The following is a 16130-nucleotide window of genomic DNA, read 5'->3' as shown; positions in this document are numbered from 1 at the left end:
GATACAACTAACCAAGGAACAATACATTTTAAGAGTTTGGAATCCAGCTTGGTATGCTGAGGCCGAACATCCCGAACAACACGCAGTACAACCAAATATTTCTACGTAGGAATTCGGGAAAACAAAATGTGTGCATCTGGGCATAAAGTACGAAAAGGTATCTTAACCTAAGAATGGAAGAGGGCATGCGATTTGATGAAAATATAAGAAAAGAGAGACCACACACAATTTATGTAAGAACCTAGAACAAGGAAGAAAAACCACGAACAGACCTTTTTCTTATTTATTTTTAATGATCACTGATATACAAGAGAATAGGGTTTGTAATTAAATTAGGACAGTAGAGAGCCTTGAGGTAGATAGACAATTAACATAGAATACCCCTAGTTGAAAAAACCCTTACTTTCAACAACTTCCCCCATCGAAGGAAGTAGCTCACCTCGACGCACTCAAATTGGTCTTATTATCGACTGAGGGCTGTTGCTGTGTATTCTCATTATCACTGTCGGCACTGGAAGCCTTTGTAACAAAGGCTGATGCATCAATAGAAACAACCACAGGATTATTCATAGCATGTGACCGATCGTCTTCCAGTCGAACCTCTGAACAAACTTCTCTGAGAGGAGTAGGTCGTTGACCCAATATACAACTCTGAACACTGTCAAATTTTGGGTTCAATCTAGCCAAAAACACATACACCCGATCTGTCTCTTCAAGTTTCAAGACTGGGCCCCATCTTGTGCGTAGTTCCAGACAACCTCTCGGCAAAGGTCCATCTCTTGCCAATACACTGATAATTTATTAAAGTAGGAAGTAACATCCATGGTCCCTTGTTTGCACTCATGGACCTGTTTGTGTAACGTGTACAACCGAGATGCGTTTTGTCGCTTTGAGTACAGATCCCTGGCTACCTCCCAGATATCTCTAACAGTTGCTGCATATAGTAAGGGTCGGCCAATCTGTGGTTCTATACTATTGATGAGGACAGAATGTAATAGAGAATCCTCCCCTTTCCAGATTCTTTCTTGAGGATCGCCTGGGATAGGTTTCGAAATCTCCTGTCAGATACATGAATTTGTGCCTTCCTTCTAGGGCCATTTTGATCGACTGGGACCAGGAGAAATAATTCTCCCCATTCAGTTTTTCTCTTACCAAAAATCCTACAGAATTTCCCATTGAGCCAGTTAAGTAAGTTGTATTGGGAAAAATAGAGAATGAATTTACCGGATTCTCTGTGGTGACTGATTGAGGGTTTGGGCCAAGGGCCGTTTCCAAATCTGAAATCTGCATTTAAAAATAGGCCAATCTGCGTCGAACATCATCAGGGCACTGGGCCGAACCACCATGATTTGGTGCGGCTGGAAAAGGGGCTTCGATTGACGGTTGGTTGTGAGAGGAACCAGCGGGTATGCTGGAATCGGGGCATCGGCCGGAGAGAGCACGAACGGAGGCTGTGTCTGGTTAGCAGCTCGGATCGGCGCTTGGAAAGACTGCAGTGGCGTCGGTTCGGTAGCTCGGATCCGTGCCTGGGAAAACTGCAGTTGGACAAAGGCCGATGCGATTGGCTGCGTTGGTTAATCTCCTCGGGTCGGCTTCTGTAGCGGTCGCGGTTGGGCAGAGATAGGAATGGCCGGCGACTCGTGCGGCATAGTCGGCGCGAACGAGGGTTTTTGTGGCAGTCTGGGCCCGATCTCACAGTTCTGTCCTTCAAAGGAACCTTTGATCGACGTCGACGGCGCCCCCTGCAGCGGCTGGACGGCGGCTATGGTGGCTGGAAGAAGTTGCGGTAGGACAGATTGGAGGTACTCTTTTACAGCTTCTTGGATAACACCTTTCATGTCAATGATTGGAGCTTCGTCTGTAGAAGATGTCTATGGTTGGTTCTCGTCAATGACGGTTAGGGTTTCGTTGCCATGCTCTGATACCATGATGAAATATAAGAAAAGAGAGACCAACACATAGTTTACGTGGAAACCCTAGAATAGAGAGAAAAACCACGATACAGATCTTTTTCTTATTATTTTAATTGATACACTGAATACAAGAGAACAGGGTGAATAAATAGACAGTAGAGAGCCCTAGGGTAGAAGATAATTACAATAATACCCCTAGGGAAAAAACCCTACTTTCAACATTTTACAAGAGGGAGCATCCCTTATATATACAACTATGTTAGCCAATTATGGAAAAACTTATAATGGTAAAAAATTGTACATATGGTCAGAATAAGAATAAATACAAATTACAGGGAATAAATTTCAAATGGACAAGGGAAGTTGTAACGACCGTACTTTCCTACTTATGTCTAGGACGCTACTTCATGCATGCATAGGCTTAACCGTACATTTTTTTTTTCTAAACAATCAAATGAAAGAGCCGAACTTTTATTTAATAGTGCTCAAATGAGCAAAGAGAAGAAAACATAATTAAATAATAATAAATAAACTAAAACCAAAAATAAAATAAAATAAAAATTTACTGTTCGGGGTACCCCTAAACCTAACTTTAAAATGAAAAATAATTAAATAGTCAATTAATAAAATTAATGAATTTTGCACGAGAGTTTAAAACGCCTAACTCCTAAACCAGACTCCAAAACATAATATAAAGTGCGGAAGCAATCAGTCGTCCTAATGGCCAGGTCACGGATCTTTCTTGTCATGCGCCGGTCTATCATTGCCCTTACTTGAAAAAATAGGGAAAGAAAAGGGTGAGTATAAAAGTATACTCAGTAAGCGGCCCACTATTGGGCCCACTCAATGATTTGTTAGTCTTTCCATTGGACCAAAATGCACAAGGGCATCATAGGCATAGGCATAAGGGGCGAACCCAAAGGCATGCTTTCATAAGTAGTGACACAAAGGTCATAGGCATAAACACAAGTGGTGATCCCAAAAAGGACACCGTACATAAACATAGGGTGTGGGCCCGAAGGCTCACAACATGCGATGTGCATAGCCCAATGGTAACACTAACAGTCACTAAAATCTCATATGGACATAAACATACAATCATGAATCCTGAAACTAACAATCATTAAAACCTCAGACAGATATAAGCATGCAATCAAGACCATGAATCAGTATAGTTACCCATACATCAACTTTATCATAGTCTACTCATACATCCAACTTTACCACAGTATTCTCATACATCAACTTTAGCACAGTTACCCATACATCAACTTTATCACTCAAACCTTATCACAGTCTACTCATACATCCAACTTTACCACAGTATTCTCATACATTAACTTCAGCACAGTTACCCATACATCAAATTTTTTCATAGTTTACTCATACATACATTGACATAAGAATTTTTTCAGCAGGCTTATCAAGATCTTAAGGCAAAACCGGCAGTAAACCACTTACCCAAAAGAATGCCAACGTTAACAGAACTACACTGAGCTCTAAGGACGGAATCCAAAATAGTCTTAAGCCAAGCTGAACTGTTTCAAAACTAATTTAAAAAATCTAATAAACACCAACATTCACCAAACCAACTGGGGAAACGAAATTTAAATCAGAACAGCCAATATAGCTTATCCAAAAGGTACCCAAGCGAACCTTGATGTTGTTGGACAGTACCGATAAAATGTCTTGAAATCCTGAATTGAGCAACAACGCACCCTGAATTAACTTAAATCAGACCAAAAATCGGTAGCCATTCAAAATCCATTAACTTAAAAACCAAAAACTTAAATCTCACCAAAACCACGTTCTTAGCAGAACCGGAACGGTCGGCGACTGGCGGACGCAGAACGGAGACAGAAGAAAACGATCGAAGAACTCGACGCGGCAGGAAGCGACGACACGGCTGGGAGCAACGACGCGGCTGGAAGCGGACGAAACTTCGTGTGGCTGGAACGACGGAAACTTGCGCGGCTGGAGACCCACGATCGAGCGGCGGACGATGGCGAAATGTGCTGGGCAGCAGGCGCGAGGCAGTGGCGGCGGAGACGCACAGTGAAGGGGCATTTCGCGGGTCTGGAAGAGGAAGAAGAGAAAAAGAAAAAGAATTTTTCTTTTCTTTTTTTTCTTTTGCACGCAACCCGATGTCCCCCAAAACTCATTTATAACTCTAATCCCCTTCTCCTTTTCCTTAATTAACTATCAACTCTCTGTTTTTTTTTTTTTAAAAAAAATCTTTGGGGCGCCATAGAAGTAGAAGGCTTTCCATATTCAACACTCCTCCTCAAGCTGGGTAGTATATGTTGATTAAGTCCAGCTTGTTTTTTAAGTCTTCAAACATATTCTTGAATAGGGCCTTTGTAAGTATGTCAACAATTTGCCTCTTGGTTGGTATGTAGTTGAGTGAGATGCTTTTGTTTTCAATTTTTTTCTTTAATAAAGTGTCGATCAATGTCCACATGTTTTATGCGATCATGATGGACTGGGTTTTTGGCGATACTTATAGCAACTTGATTATCACAGTGTACCTCCAGCGGTTCTGCTGATTTGATTTTATGTTCAGATAGAATGCTTTTGAGCCACATTCCTTCACATATTCCTTGAGCTAAAGCTCTTAGTTCAACTTCGACACTACTTCTGGATACTACAGATTGTTTCTTACTTCGCCAGGTGACTAAATTTCTCAAAACAAAGGTGCAATATCCGGAAGTTGATTTTATGTCTATTTTTAAGCTTGCCCAATCGGCATCTGTGAAGATTTCGATGTTTCTTCTGCTAGATGTCTTGAAGTATAATCCCTCTCCTGGAGTTCCTTTCAAGTACCTGAGTATTCTATACACAGCTTGCATATTGTCTTCTGTCAGATTGTTCATAAATTGACTTACAAAGCTAACTGCAAAACAGATATCAGGTCATGTGTGAGTTAGGTAAATCAATTTTCCAACTAGCCTTTGATACTGATCTTTGTTAACCATTATGTGATTGTTTTCTTTGATTATGTGATTGTTTGTGTCAATTGGGGTATTAGCGGGCTTGTATCCAAGCATTCCAGTTTCCTTTAACAGGTGGACATATTTTCTTTGAGAAAGGCTCAAGCTTGTTTTTGAGCGGGCCACTTCCATCCCTAGGAAGTATTTAAGGTTGCCTAAGTCTTTTACTTCAAATTCCTTGGCTAAGAGAAGCTTTAGATTTCTTATTTCTTCTTCATGGTCTCTTGTAAGGATAATGTCATCTACATAGACAATGATAATTGCTATTTTACCCATGCAAGAATGTTTAACGAAGAGATTATGGTCATGAGTACCCATTTTCCTTTACCACTCTTGAGAATTTATCAAACCATGCCCTAGGGGATTGTTTTAGGCCATAAAGGGATTTTTTGAGTTTGCATACCTTATTTATGATTTTAGTAGATTCTATACCCGTAGGTATATCCATATACACTTTTTCTTCTAAGTCTCCGTTAAGGAAGACATTTTTTGTCTAATTGGTGAAGAATCCAGTCATTATTCACAGCTAGGGAAAAAAGGACACGGATAGTATTTAATTTTGCCACCGGGGAAAATGTTTCTTGATAGTCAATGCCATAAGACTGGGTGAACCCTTTGGCGACGAGTCTAGCTTTGAATCTATCTATTTCTTCATTAGCTTTGTATTTGATGGTGAAGATCCATTTGCATCCTACTCTTTTCTTTCCTGGAGGTAGGTATGTTATTTCCCATGTGTTGTTCTTTTCCAAGGCCTTTATTTCGTCTGATACAGTTTCCTTCCAATTAATGTCCTTGAGGGCTTCATAGACATTGTTTGGAATGTGTACTTGGGATAGTGTAGTTGTGAATGCTTTGAACTTGGGAGAGAGATTTTTGTAGGACAGGTAGTTTTGGATGGGATGCATCGTACAAGTTCTTACCCCTTTCCGTTTTGCAATGGGAAGATCAATGTCTTCAGTGAGTGTTTCTGCTGTGGAGTTGGAGACATGATTTTCCTGTATTTCGGTTGGGTTCTGATTGAGTACTGGTTCACGTCCAAGGGTGTTCTTCCTTCTAGTATAGACTATAGGATCTTTCTTATCTTCAGGTGGGCCTTGATTGGGAACATCGATTTCATGTATATAAGGAACACAAGGAGCACTCTCTTCAATGTATATAAGCTCCAAGGAATCGATGGAGGTTTCTCTGATGCACTGCTTCAAGTAAATTGGTATGTTTGAGATTTCAATGTTTTATTTTCTTTTCTAAGGTTTCGAACGTGAAATCTATAGAAAAGATTCAAAGAGATGGCTCTGATACCATGTTGTAATTCTGAACTTTTCTCTATATTTTCTTATGATTTTACAAGAGGGAGCATCCCTTATATATACAACTATGTTAGCCAACTATGGAAGAACTTATAACGGTAAAAAATTGTACATATGGTAAGAATAAGAATAAATGCAAATTACAGGGAATAAATTTCAAATGGACAAGTGAAGTAGAAGGCTTTCCATATTCAACAAAACTCTATAGAAAGTTTCATCTCACGTTGAGTAATGGTCCTAGTTGAATCAACCCTTTCCAGATTTCATCGAGTAATGGTCCAAGTTGAATCATTCCTTTCCAGATTCTATTGAAATTAATATCCTTCTCGTGCTCTGAAGTGACTCTTGGGACCTCCTCATATTGGTTCTGGGACAAGAGGTCATTTTTTTTTTTTTGAAAAAGAAACAAACCTCTTCATTAAGATAATGGAAGATGTTACAATATAAATGAGAGGAAACAAAACAAATAGAGACAGATCAGCAAGTGCACCCGGACATCTCAACTGGTTGACACCTCCTTAGCACTCTCATTCATATCGGAATAAAAAGTAAAGAAGTAAAATAACATTTTAACAAAATACCTAACTAAAACCGTGCCTAGTACAAAGGGCTTACACAAGAGTAAAAATCTGAAAAATACAATCAACAAAGAGCTAGAAACAATCAAGGTTTTAAGTAGGGGAAAATGAAGGCGTTCCAATTGAGGCTGATGTCTTGAATGGAGAAATCTTCAAATTCTTTGGAAAGAGAGCACCAAGAAGAGCATTAATACGGGCAATCTCGAATCTTTGGGACCAAAGAGAGTCTTTGTCATGAAACACTCTTTGGTTCCTTTCAGACCATAATTCTAATAACAAAGCCTTGACTGCGTTGATCTAAATTAATCTTGGCTTCTTTTTCAATTTAAGACCGATCAGAAGTTAAAGGACGTTCGCCTTGAAGTCATTGTCGAATACCCAACTGGTATTAAAGCAAATGAGCAAATATAGCCACATTTTTCTGCATACACACACTTGAAGAACAAGTGTAGAAAGATTTTTCATAATTCTGCCAAGCATAGAGAGCAAACTAGTGGTGAGATATAGTGATTAGAGAGCTTCTTTTGCAAGATCCGCGCAATTAAGCAGACCATTTAGCATTATCCAAAATCAAAATGTTTATCCTCCTTGGGCTTTTTGATTTCCACATAGTCGATTCTAGTTGTTTTCCAATTGGAGAGGCCAAGGATAGGTGTTTATCAAGGGATTTTACTGAAAAGGACCCATTCGATTCTAAAGTCCACCATCTTTTGTCAGGAACCAAATTTAGTTTAGAGGTGGAAAGCTTTTCAGTAAGGAGTTGGAAATACCTAACTCTTTCCTTTAGTAGTCTTCGGAATTGGAAGGACCAGGACTCTAATGCCTCGTCCCAAAAATCATGGACAGCACCATCAGGCTTGGTAGAAATGCTGTAAAGACTAGGGAAGGAGGTTTTTAGGGAACAATATCCAACCAAGGGTCGTTCCAAAGCAGCCCTTCGACCAATACCTATTTTAAAAGATGCCAGAGTTTCTACTTTTAGCAAGTCCTTGATATATTAACCATGGACTTTTTTTAAGCTGCTGTTAGCTTTGCCATTAGTATGCCAGCCGAATGTGCTTCTCCCATGGATGCTTGTTATCACTTGGCTCCAAAAAGGATTTTTCATCGAAGATAAACTTCCACCCCATTTTGCTAAAAGGCTTTGGTTTTTAATTCTCCAAACCTCCAATGCCGAGCCCACCACCTTCTTGTGAACGAGAAACAAGATCCCATTTGACTAAGTGATTTAATTTACTTCCAGAGTGCCTTCTTTAAGTTTTCTAGCTTCTCCTCATCATCATTGCAGAATATTAACGTACATTCAGCAAATTGCAAGATGGAGACATGAACTCTATCTTTGCCCACTAGGAAGCCTTCAAACTTGTCTTTCTCATGAAGCCTGGTCAGTAGTGCACTTAGAACCTTACTGACTAATAGAAAAAGAAAAGGCGAAAGAGGGTCGCCTTGCCTTATGCCTCTTGTAGCTGGATTCTACCTCGTGGTCTTCGTTTATTGAAAATTGAGAATTTTGGGTTAGAGACACAGCCCATCATCCACATTATCCATCTTGAATCGAAGTTCTTTTCAACAAGGATTTTTTCAAGAAACACCCAATCAACACGATCCAAAAGCTTTTCTCTAGGTCCCCAAAAAAAAGTTTTAAGATCCACCCTTTTTTCTTCTTAGCACGATAATCCTCTACCACTTCGAGAATTGGATCTAGGATTTGTCTTCCTTAAATGAAGGCACTTTGTGAAGAATCAATTATACTTGGCATTATCTTTTTTAGTCTCTCAGCTAATACTTTAGCAACAATTTTGTATGTCAAAGTAGTTAAACTGATTGGTCTGAAATCACGTACCCGGACAGCATCTTTTTTCTTTTGAATTAGGCTGATAAAATTCTCTTTTATACATGAGTTCAGCTTCCCATTATCATAAAAATTTTCAAAGAGTTCTAGGAACTTGTCTTTGAAAAAATCCCAGAATTTGATGAGGAATTCAGCTGTGAAACCATTCGGGCCGGGGGCCTTGTTTTTGCCCAAGGAATTTAAAGCAAGTCTGATTTCAGCTGTGGTAAATTTGGCTGTCAGCAGAGAATTCTGAGTACTAGTGACTTTAGACCATTGGAGGTTGAGAGGGATGGATCTTGGGCCAGGAGATTTGGTGTACAAAGAGGAGTAAAAGTCTAATATTAGACCTTCAATTTCCTTGAAGGAGTGAGTTGCAACTTCTTGGTCATTTAATAGTTCTGAGATTAGGTTCCTTCTCCTCTTTGCATCCAAGAACCTATGGAAGAATTTGGTGTTTTCATCTCCTAAACTTAGCCAATTAAGTTTGCTATTTTGTCTTAGGTTCCTCTCATCAATTCTGTAAAGGGAAAGAAGCTCAACTTTCAAGGAGGATCTCATGTCCCTTTCTATTTCCAGAATACCGTGGTCTTCGACCTGTAGATCAAACTTATCTATTTCTTTTAGTAGCATTTCCTCAATTCTTTTCCTTTCAGTCTCGAAATCTGCATTCCAGGTTTTTAAGGAAATTTTGACTTTCCTTAGCTTGGTGGCAATCACAAAGCCAGCCCAACCATGCTGATCTCCCAAGCTCAAGGTGTCTTCAATAACTCTGCAACTATCTTTGATGGATAACCAGCTGTTACAAAATCTGAAAGGGGAAGGTCCCCATTCAAATTAACCTACTTCGAGTAGTGTGGGGAAGTGATCTGAACAGATACGTGCTTGTCTTGCTACTCTGGTGTTTGCAAAAGAATCATCCCAGCTATTGGAAATCAGGAATCTATCAAGAAGCGAACGTGAAGTTGTGGGTCCTTCTCTTGACCATGTAAATCAACCATTGCTAAGAGGGATTTCCATTAACTTTGCTGGGTCGATGAATTTGTTGAACTTTTTCATTCCTTTTGTTGATCTCCCTGTTGGAAACTGTTCTTGGATCCTTCTTGTGATGTTAAAATCGCCACCTATGCACCAAGATTCACAGCAGTAGCTTGAGAGTGAGAATAATTCCGGTCATATGTATTTTCTTTCTTTGTAGTCTGTGGGACCATATACATTCGTAATCCAACAAGTTTTCTTACATATGGTGTGCATTTAACAGATAACGAGTAGCCTCCTTTAAGTACCTTTGAGACAGAAATTTTACTTTCATCCCACATGGTTAAGAGATGCCACCTGATTTGCCCAGTGCTTCCACAAACTCCCATCCGATGTCTTTGGAACTCCATAGTTTCTTTATAAGTCTATTATCAAAAAAGTCTTTCTTAGTTTCTTGAATTAGGACCAAGTCTGGATTGATTTTCTTGATGCTTCTTCTTACAACCATTCTTTTAGAGGCATCGCCCAGGCCTCTTGTGTTCCACGATAGGATTTTCATGGTAAAGTACTTGGGATTATCCCAAGATCAAGTCACAATCTTCCAAGAAGATTTGGCGCTAAAATAACATCTTCCACATAGAAACCTTCATCTTACAATACTTCTTCAATTCAACTTTTATCAATGGAATTTGTAAAGTTTTCTGCAATCAAAGTGCCTGAACATGATGGCTGAGTGTTAGGTGATATAATATTTTTTCTTCACCCATCAACTTACTTTTTTGGGTCAATCAGTGATTTAAGATGGTATCAATACAGGAGGTTCTGTATTCAAACCTCTGCAATGTTATTTCCTCTCTAATTAAAATTAATTTCCACTTGTTGGCTCTTCTACATATTTTAAACCCACAAATGAGGGAGAATGTTAAGTGATACAATATTAAATTTTCCTTCACCCATCAACTTAAGCTTTTGGGTCAATCGTTGCTTCCCAGTTATTGGGTCTTCTTCCACTTGTTGGGTGAAGGCATATTATTTCTCGTGTTCAAACCTCTGCAATATTATTTCCTCACCAATTGACACAAAAGCCAAAGGTGATTGGTGAAGGCAAATCTAATATTATATCATCTATCACATATAACAACCTCATCAACTTTTTTTTTTCCAAGAAAAAACATAGACTGGGCGAAGTAGCAAATCCAATAAATGTGCCTCTAACCAATTAACCATTGAAATCGAAAGGAAAGCCCTTTGATTTGGACAAGCCTTCCATAAAGAAGCCTTTCCTATTATACCAAGCATAGAAGAGTTTCCTGTCAATGCTGCAACTCTCGACTTCCATTGGGTTAAGGAGAGCAGAAGTGATGGGAAAGAGAAGAGATTTTACCGAGAGTGGTGGACGACTGCTATCGGAAAACTATTTGGGGAGGAGGGCCCTCGAAGGAGGGAGAAGGAGAGGAGAGCGGAGAGAGCAAACTTTTAATGCCTATGCCTGGTCTAGTATATTGTAAGATGTTTTTTTTTATTATCATAAGTGCCTGTAATGATAATTTTAATTTAGTTTCTGTAACGATAATTTTAATTATATATATATATATTTAATAAAAGCAACAACTTTCATTGGAAAAAACATGAAAGAATATATATAATTATATTCCGGATTGAAACGAGTGAAAAATGTACAGTTACATGAACCGTGTAGTGTGCCTACCCACCTATATTAAATCTTATGAGTTTTTTTACAACCAAATATTATAGGATCAATTGATAATATGTTGTTTCTTGAGTAACGATGGTGTGCACGTACAGTTACATGAACCTGTGGACAACAAATATACATTTGTTCACTTTTACATTTCTCAAATAATGCCAATCTTGAGCGGGAGCTTTAATTATTGTTTTCAATATTTGTGGAAAAGGAAATATTTTTACTCCTCTCCATTTATAACTATTTTGGTGACGATGCCATGTTGAACATAAACTGAACTCATTATGGTGTGGGGTGTTCCTATTAATACTTTGTTAAAAAATCATGATAATTTATTTGCTTATAATGAAAGTTCTGATTATTTTATAGGTTCAATAAATGAAGTCAACGCATCAAAAGCAGAATTAGAAGGGCTTGTGCATCCTGAAGTCTCAGCACCTCCAAATCCTGCAGAAAATAATTGTATTTCTAATTACTGTTCTCCTAAGCATCCTACAATAGGCCTCTTTGGTTTGGGTTTTGTATCAGATGCCATGGGAAATGACCAAATATCATGTTGTTGTAGGTAGTAAATTGTTGAGTTCTTCGGAGCTAGGTTCTTATTGTTTAAGAACTGCTCAGGACTTAATTGTGCCGACTGAAGCTGTCAACGAGCCAACAACTTCTCAAACAAAACTCTCACTGGATGAGGTTTTGTCAAGCCCTGGATTAGATGGTGTAACTGTCTTGGAAGATAAAGCAATTAATCTGATTGAGAAAATTCATCAAGGCACTCTCTTGAAGAGAACTTTTAATAAAGAAGATACTGCCGATGAAAAGCCTGTTTCAGGAATCGAGCCACAATTCCCCCCCGTTGATGAAAGCAGTATAATTGAGACTCAGATTAGTCCTCGACTCACTAATTTAATCGAAAGTGGTGTTGTACCAGATTCACCAATTGATGATTGTGGTACATGCTATTTCCCAAAACAATAAATTATGTTATATTGATAAAGAGGGTATATTTAACTGTTGTTTCCTTTGTTTAGTGAAGACAAGAATCCGTACTAATGAGGGCTTTATTTTCAGGATATTCTAGACGACAGATATGTGAATCAACAAGTCCTGGGATAAATGAAAGAATTAATTGTAATGGAGGCTTCTGTGCTGGAAATGACGTTTTTCTCACTAGCAGTGAAGGTCGACCTTCTATGCTCGAGGATAATGAGAGTGTGGGTATAAAATCACATGCCTCTATATCTCCTATGGTTGATGAAACACAAACTCCCTTGGCCATTGTTGCAAGCAGTTGTGATAATGAAGATTTGAATTTAGTTAATGGAGGAAAGTTCAGCAGTGTTCAGAAGCCCCGCAAATTCAAAAGATTGCGAAAGGTTGGAGACATGATGAAAAACGAAAACATCGAAAGCACGGAAAAAACTTCATTTTCTCCGTTGGGAAACATGGTCGGAACTTCTAGCACCAGACAATTAAAGAATGAGAAACGTGATGGTATCGTTTCTCTTATAGTTCAGTTTTTGGAATATCCTTGTCAATCCCAATTGTTGTTGAGAGATCTAATACAGCACAATTTTTAACAAATAAGTCTGACCTAGTTGCTAATTGTCAATATTAATTGCTGCATTTAGGTGAAAGGAGATTTGATGACAATGTTAGAGCATTTATTGAGGAGGAAGCTGAGTAAGTCCATAAATTACCTCGTTAGAAGGGAAAAAAAACTAGTAAAAGAGTTCAGTGTTCATATTAAATTTAAATTATACATTTGTTAATAATATGATAGTTTTACTTTGAGTGCACAAGTTAAAAGGAGAAGATACAGTTGTGAATTTCTGCTTCATTTCTTGTTGGCATCTAGGGTCTCTTCGGATGCTACCGTATCTGAGGACGAAGATGACAAGATTAAGAGCTCGTTTGATAGTTTCATAGATGACAGGGTTAGTGCTAGTGCCACATGTACTCAAGATGAAATATGCAGACCTGATATGATGGCAATTTACAGGTTTCTATAAACTTCATATTTCTCTGTTATTTAATTGAGATGGATATGGCATTCTCTCATTATGCGATAGAGTGGCAGATTTTACCAGAATGCCTTAGTCTAAGAAACATTAGTGACCATTCAACTTTTTTGTTTTTATAATTTTATAAGAAAGTGATGCGAAATCGACAAGTAAATAATATAGAAAACGTAAAAGAATAGAGAAGATTGACACACAGATTTACGTGGTTCACTAACAGTGTGTTGGCTATGTCTACGGGACAGAGTGAGAAAATTTTTATTAGAGATAATGTTAAGGCGCTTCTAGGATTAGAGAGTTTATATAGTGTACTTCTCTAAACCTTAGGGTCGTAGTTATAAATAAACCATAAATAATTAAATATTCAAAATACGAATTTAAATTAGGTTTAGGGATCTCATACGAGATTGTTCGAAGCGCCATATAACAGATTCAAGGCATTCTAACAGATATGGTGATAATGTGTTGCAAGAGAAGGATATAAGAATTGGAACTGTTTGGGAAAACTGATTATTTGCAAGGAAGACAATTTTGGAATGAGATTAATCAAATACCATGATTAGTGAAAAAGATAACACTTAACAGTTTAACCCTTTGAATTAGTGTAGTTTCACTCTGGTTAGCGCCTCATGTGCTGATTGGGGTTTTGGCTTTGAGGGTGGAATAAGAAGTTTCGGGGGCTAGAATGATAAGTTCAATAATTTTGCATGCTTTTTCTTATTTAGAGCCTTTTTGATATCTTAATCACTAGGCTAGGAGAACTCTAGTTCGGCTTTTTGGTCATTTCCTTTGATTTGTGAATCTTTTCCCGCTCATCATATGATTTTAAAATTAAGAACAAAATCATCTTTTTTTTCTTCCTGTTCTTTAAAATCCATTGAACTTTAGGAGTAATTTTTTCCTTCTTGCCTCTGTATAAGCAGTCTCTTCGTTGCATTACATTAACACAGACGGTTTTTTATTATTCTACATATCCTATCATGTGAAACTTGAAATTTGATAATAAATTAGTGAACATTGAGGAACCTGCTATAAAAAACCTTTAACTTGTGACATTCCAAAATTGCATTTTCTACTCTATGAAAATTAATTTGGATTCACAAGCTGGAGCTATTTTTATAAATGTTGTACTAAAATTGTGATCTTATATAACAGACGTTCTTTGCTAAGTCAATCACCATTTGGGAGGCTGACTTCACCCCTCGCGACCAGGGTAACTGAAAGTGAAACTTCTCCTGGCAAGACATTGAATATTTTCGAGTCAACTTTAACAGGCAATGTCAATCAGTCTCACATACTGCATTCCGAACATATCAAAATGAACTGTAGCCCAGAAATTGTAATTTCTGCAACTGGTGTCTGCCCAAGAGCGACAGAAGTGGAAATCATGAATAGAAATTCAACATTTTGTGCATCAGAATCTGTTCCTGTACTTAATTTGGATAAACAGTTTGAGTTGGTGGTGGCAGGCAGAGAATCGATAAGCGATGTAGATGTAAATAGAAATCTGTTCATTGATGATGATGAATTTTATGAAGGTATTGACCTTGACGCAGTTGAGGCCGAGGCAAAATTGCTCCTTGAAAAGAAAGTTGAGTTGCCTCAGATAATGGATACCCAGCAACAGCAGAATCTTCATCTTGACACTTCTCCATCCTTTGATCTTGGGATATGACCATTTTTTGTGTCCATGACTTGTTTAAGTACTGTAATTTGCCGGAAAATATAATCAGGGAAGTTTTGTATTATTTGTAGGACTCTTACTAGTCTCTCCTGATTTTCTTCGTGATTAATGGCACATATGCTTAAGTTATGATTTAGTAGTTGGGTCGGGAGGAGTATGTAAAAAACAACTACCTACGTTGTTCAAAAGTTATCGAAATAAAAACTATAGTTTTTGTTGTTACTTTATATTTTCTAAACTTTGGAATTATACTTGTATTCTTGTTAAATCTCATCAATAATTGTTGGTGTTAATTTGGTAAATATGGATGCTTAACATATAATTTGAACTTATCGATAGTACCATCAATGAATAGATTGTGATTAGTGGTAAATATGCGTAAGTTATGATTTAGTTGGGTCGGGAGGAGTCTGTTACAAAAGTTATTGAAATAAGAACTTCAGATTTTACATTATGTTTTCTAAATTTTGGTATTAGACTTGTATGCTCATTAAATCTTATCCATAATTGGAATCAGTAAATTCTTGTTAATTTGGTAATTATGGACGCTTAAAATATAATTTAAACTTATGAATCTGATTTTAGTCCTTAACTTAAATCGGTCTGTAGTATAAGGATTAAGGTGGGATACCTAATCCTGGGGACTACAGATACGGCTCGCTTTGTAGAGGTTTGCAAGTGTTGTAAACTACTATAGATAGTTGATCCTGACCATTCGTGTGGAGACGTGGAGCGGGGGTGTCCTATACAAAGAGTTTGTATAAGACCTGGACCATGAGATGACTAGACTCTGTATATAACGCCTAGAGACTTGCATCTTACCTAAACGACCATAGGTGACACGACCTCAATTCTGAGTGTTTTGTGAACTCCTATCTTTGAGGGCGGTCCTTTGATTAGTATGGGTGAGAGTGGCCAGATTGCTAACTCAACATGCCTATCTTTTTGATCTCGGAGTTGAGAACTCAATCCACAATATGGAATTCACTCATTTCCCGAAGCAGGGATAAGTAGAGAGATTGCTCCCTTAAGGGCTTATTCTAGGGCTTGAACATGGTGACCACAGCTTCTCTTTGGAAGAGAAGACTTAGTCATAGTAGGACTATGATTTATGTTCATTAGAGGG

At 38.0% G+C, this 16130-nt stretch overlaps 1 protein-coding gene across 9 annotated transcripts in view; it reads left to right on the top strand.

Moving 5' to 3' along the window:
- The window catches only part of LOC120075323 (DEAD-box ATP-dependent RNA helicase FANCM), a 77669-nt gene extending 62436 nt beyond the window's left edge, over positions 1–15233 (top strand). For all 9 annotated transcript variants that reach the window (XM_039028611.1, XM_039028610.1, XM_039028609.1 and 6 more), the window contains 6 exons: positions 11672–11764; positions 11868–12251; positions 12371–12793; positions 12931–12982; positions 13158–13301; positions 14476–15233. In XM_039028611.1, coding sequence (XP_038884539.1) covers positions 11672–11764; positions 11868–12251; positions 12371–12793; positions 12931–12982; positions 13158–13301; positions 14476–14995 — 1616 coding nt within the window. In that variant the 3' untranslated portion in view covers positions 14996–15233. The remainder of the gene's footprint in view (positions 1–11671; positions 11765–11867; positions 12252–12370; positions 12794–12930; positions 12983–13157; positions 13302–14475) is intronic.
- The last annotated feature ends 897 nt before the right edge of the window (positions 15234–16130 follow it).

Source organism: Benincasa hispida, chromosome 4 (assembly GCF_009727055.1).
Source record: "Benincasa hispida cultivar B227 chromosome 4, ASM972705v1, whole genome shotgun sequence".
Lineage (NCBI taxonomy): Eukaryota > Viridiplantae > Streptophyta > Magnoliopsida > Cucurbitales > Cucurbitaceae > Benincasa > Benincasa hispida.
The sequence above is the reverse complement of the archived record's forward strand: the minus strand, read 5'-3'. Positions and strand labels throughout refer to the sequence as shown.